The sequence below is a fragment of the Pteropus alecto genome, unplaced genomic scaffold (assembly GCF_000325575.1).
Source record: "Pteropus alecto unplaced genomic scaffold, ASM32557v1 scaffold20, whole genome shotgun sequence".
Taxonomy (NCBI): Eukaryota; Metazoa; Chordata; class Mammalia; order Chiroptera; family Pteropodidae; genus Pteropus; species Pteropus alecto.
In genome coordinates this window covers 36,393,888-36,398,635 of record NW_006436298.1, presented here as the reverse complement: position 1 = coordinate 36,398,635, position 4,748 = coordinate 36,393,888, and the positions used below count along the sequence as shown (strand labels likewise).

At 39.1% G+C, this 4,748-nt stretch overlaps 1 protein-coding gene across 8 annotated transcripts in view; it reads left to right on the top strand.

The window, feature by feature from the left end:
* NREP (neuronal regeneration related protein) overlaps window positions 1–4,520 on the top strand; it is a 305,011-nt gene extending 300,491 nt beyond the window's left edge. For 5 of the 8 annotated variants that reach the window (XM_025047888.1, XM_006913280.1, XM_006913279.3 and 2 more), the window contains one exon: window positions 2,770–4,520. In XM_025047888.1, coding sequence (XP_024903656.1) covers window positions 2,770–2,895 — 126 coding nt within the window. In that variant the 3' untranslated portion in view covers window positions 2,896–4,520. The remainder of the gene's footprint in view (window positions 1–2,769) is intronic. The other 3 variants (XM_015590430.2, XM_015590433.2, XM_015590435.2) reach the window with 1 other exon arrangement.
* The last annotated feature ends 228 nt before the right edge of the window (window positions 4,521–4,748 follow it).

Sequence of the window (4,748 nt, the reverse complement as noted above, 5' to 3'; positions counted from 1 at the left end):
ATAATAATAAGAAAAATAATCCTGACTTATTTGGTCCAAGGCACATTATTGAGCAACTGGGGAATTCATATACTAATAGCCATCAGCAGAGAGGGCCATCCAACCTGAGGTAGCTCAGCTGTAGGCGCGTTCAAGAGCCCTGGTCTGTGGGAGCCACTGGACACATCTGTTTCCCTTCCTTCAGCCTTCTAGATTACTCAAGTTCCTCAGGAAGCAGGAAGATGGGATTATTTTTGCCTGAAGTCTTGTAAGGCTTCACTTGTGGAGAAGTAAGACGTTATTGTATCCCCTCTTGTAAACACCTTCTCCCCTTGCTGTAGAATCCTAAAATTCTTTTAGAGGGAGCAGAAAAACTTTATTTATTTATTTATTTTAATGAGGGACAGGAGGTTAGGATTGAAATCTAGTAAATTCTGGCCTCCAAAAAGAGGATGCGCAGTACTTACCCCTCAGGAGCTCCTCTCCCCCACAAGCATGTTTTGGGTCATGGCCCCTCAGGCTGCTTGAGTAGCATATCTCCCTGCGTGAGTGATGCCATTGCCTCGCCATTGTCCATTTGTACTTCCTTGTCTCCCGTACAAGTTAATTTAGGGCGGGATGGGCAGAGGATGTTTTTTTGTCTCTGTTTTAATCTTTGCAGGCTTAAAGTGTAATAGGTATACTCAAACTGTATTATGCACTCAGAACGTGAATAATAAATAAAGACATGAATGTTTGGGAGCCAGAAAAGAGAGAAAAAATAGTAAAAATGATAAATTCTAATTTGAAATAATCTTCACATTTTTTTTTCTTCCCAAATTACCCAGATCCCACTTCATTTGTTTCTCCTCCCCCAACAACCAGTTAGTATGGTTCAAAATTGTTGGTTCGAAAGCTCTTCATTTCATTTTGTTGTGTATTTTCTGTGGAGGTAAAATATTAGTAAGAATGAGATCAATAAAGAGACAGACTGATGTTCTATATATTCACTTTTGAACAGAATAAGTCTGAACTGAAATTAGCAATTTTAAGCACAACCATGTACAAAGTGTAGTTGTTGAGTGAAATAATGTTTATGACTTTTGATTTTCCTTCCTGGCCTGTGACAATTAGCAGCCATTGAACTCTTCACTTGTCCAGAACCCGAGTTTGTCATATTTTGAACCATACTAACTGGTTGTTGGGGGAGGAGAAACAAACATTATTTTAAAGGTACCAGGATTACAGTGAATTTCTTTCTTTTTTTTAATCTTGAAATTGCATGCCAAAATTCAAGATTGAAATTATTTTACAACTAAAAGGAACTGCCAAAAATAATGCTTTTGGAAATTTATTTAGATCCTTAAGTGTGTGAGAGTAATGAATTATATTTTAATTTTCTGGTTTGGTCCTATTGGTATTTAATGGTATCAAAACAACCTCTAAATCACAATCTAAGACATTAAAGTATACATACTGAGTGGATTTTATATACACCCTACAAATGTTGTATGCTCTCAAAGTCTGAGGTTTTTAAACACAAAATTTAGGCATATAAGATGTTTAATATGAAAACTCTATACAGTAAATAATACTTCTTAGACTTGGATTATCTGTTGCATTTAGTTCACCCTAAGGCTGCTGAAAACATTCAGTTCAAGTTGTTCAGAAGTTCTTGATTTCTGAATTAAAAAAAAAATTCAGATGTGATCGTTTACATATCACAATGCAAGGTTATCACTTTAATCCAAGTATTTATATCCAGTCAAATTAGCTTATTAAAAATGTCCTGTTAGAGCATGTGGCCTCAGCAGAAAGAAAAAAAAGATCTTTTAAAACCACAATAGGAATTTTTTTTTTCAAGAAAACTGCAGTTATTAATAATTTGTCTAAAAGAGAAACTTGACAAATCAATATTTTCATATCTGATGGGGACGTACAGTTTTATTCATGGTGAAGTAAGTCTTCTGTCTGATATCATCCCTTGGCAAATGGGCTTCATTGTCCTGTCCTCTTGCTGTTTGTTTGCAATGGTGAGCTTCTCCCCAAGGGTTTTGGACAGATCGCCTGTCACTCCGAGGTTGGGTTATTCTAGTCAGAAATACAGGAACCTCACTCATCAGGTTTGTGAGGACAGACTTAGGATAAACCCCAGTCAATCCAAAGTAGCTGAATCTCTCTTCTGGCCTGAGTTCACACTGCCGTCCTCTGTCCTGCAACTCCACCCAGCAGCCCCACACTATTTCCTTCGCAAACACTCTTCCACCTCTGATCTCCACTTCTGGTTCTACCGTGAGGCCCGCATGTACTGTGCCAGTGCTTATAGAATAAACCACACATAAATTACCTTTGTGCAAGTTGCGATATGCTCTTAAGTATTTTTATTATATATTAGAAAATAATGACCCTAATCCACTATAGCTATTGAACCCTTTTTAAAAAATGTATTAATACTCCTACGAGCACCTCTCAGCCAGCCTAATGCCAGGCACTATCTGATACTAAAAACTGTCCTCAGAAACCTGACTCTTGGAGAATGCTGCCTCTTACATGGCTGGGTACAGCCATTAGAAACGCACTTGATTCTACTGAAGCCAAGGCAGCTAGTGTTTAATTACTTCATGCCCCCACAGACCTAATATTTACATTCAGGTGAACTGTGTTTAATATGTAAACTCTGTTTGCAAAACATCGAGAGTTCAAGGATAAAAGGCGGGAGGGAGAGGCAAAAATTTTCAAACGGTTTCAGAAGCATAACTGTGTCTCTCTTTTGTGTGTGTCTGTTTGTGTCTCGGCCCACCTGCTTTTCAGGGAAGACTTCCTGTCCCAAAGGAAGTGAACCGCAAGAAGAATGATGACGCTGAGGCTGCCTCCCTGACTCCACTTGGCAGCAACGAACTCCACTCCCCAAGAATTAGTTACCTCTACTCTTTTTAATCATAACACCTCCATTTGTATTACATATGGTGTATGGGTATTGATGAGGTCATGGTATCATATATGGGATTTTTTTCTGTGTAAATCATCAAGTATAAGAAGAAACTATGGGACTCTGAGCCTTGCTTTAGAGAATTTACAGTGGACAAATAGGTATCATCAAACCAGTTTTTAATCATTCTGACTCAAGTGAAAACGCTCAGAATTTCACACTGTGAATCCACGTTTACAACCCTTACAGGTGGGCCTTCAGGCCTGGTTCTCTACGACGATGTCTTCCACAACTCAAACTCCCACTGCTCTCACACAACCGGTCCACTCCTGCCTTGTCACTCACACAGCTCCCGACTGCTTCTTGCAGAGGCTGAGAGTCCCCATTTTTTTTTTTTCATTTAGATGTAACAAACCTAGTAGTTTATGTTCATCAATTGTCTGTATATCTCTATATTTTATCCATGTACTCTTTTGATGTATAGAAGTAGTTTGAAACTCATTGTTTCCTTGTGGTAAGTGACCGAGATGCTGCCACAGGACCTGAGACACTGATGAATGGTGCTATTTTGGACTTTCAACATGCTCCTTGGCGAGGTAGCTCTGATGGAGTTATTTTTTATTTCCATGTTCTAAGAAGGTGTTGGTACTCTGTTTCCCTGAATGTTGTTCTCTAGACTGGATTGACTTGTTTTCCTTGTGTCTTCAGTGTGGCTTTCTTCTTCAGCATTGTAGGTTGAGAGAATGCTACCAGCGAGAGTGTAAGAGACTCACGTCTCATTGGCTGGCACTCACGGACACGCAGGCACTGGAGCGGGAGCAATCACAAAACTGTAATTTACTTACCAAATCTTTTCCTTTCAGTAGTCTCGCCTGCCTAACTTAGAGAAAGAAAAGCAATAATTTGACAGGCGTTTTTAGGTGTCTCTCTTGGTTCTTTTTGTTTGGAAGACTGGGGGGGAAAAGGGCAAACTCTTTTTTAATAAATGCCCTCTGGAAAAAAAATCCAAAAAACTGGCATCTGAGTAGGAATATGAAAATGACACCCTTCCCAAAAATTAGGTTGGAAAAAAATGTCTTTACAAAATTAAAAAAAAAAAAAAAAATAGGCAGAGCACACGTTTTCGGCAGTTTCAATACGCAAGGCGTAGATCTTACATTTTTGTCCTTGCTCCCAATGGAATGGATAAATAAACAAATCAGAAATACCATCTACTCATGGAATGTTGTTGTGTTAGCCAGTCTGAAAGCCCACCTTAATTTTTATATAACTGTCTTTTAGCTCTTCCTTTGACAGGGCAGGCTCTGTTCTGAACTGTTCTGCTTCTGACTGTTAAACATCGATGACGCATGCGCTGCACTTCTTCGTTCTCTTCTCGCTCCCCCATTGGCCTGAGTTTCTCGTGCATTTCTCCTCTCCCTCCTTTGTTAGAATAGGTATATCAGCTGTGTAAATAGAGCAAGAAAACAGTATTCTGCATCTGTGGCATTTATGTAGAGTTGCAGTTGTGTACTGCTGAAAATGCAGGCTTTTGTAACAATGTGATCTTTACTGATGCACTCATGACAAGTACCCAATGTATTTTAGCTATTTTAGTAGTATTTGTTCAATAAATATACAAGCTGTAAGGTAACCGGCTTAGCTTGTCATTGGAAAGGCCTACTTTGGAATGCTTTCACTGGTTCATGTTAATTCATGTGTTCTCAGAGCCCCAAAAGTAGACTCAAGGGCAAATATCAAAAAGGATAGAATCAGCTCTGCCTTTCATGCATTTTCCCTTATGAGGGTTTTATGAGATTAGGGGCTAGGCAGTGGTTCATTAGGATGGTATTTGCAGAGCCGCTTCTGGATACAAAGAAGA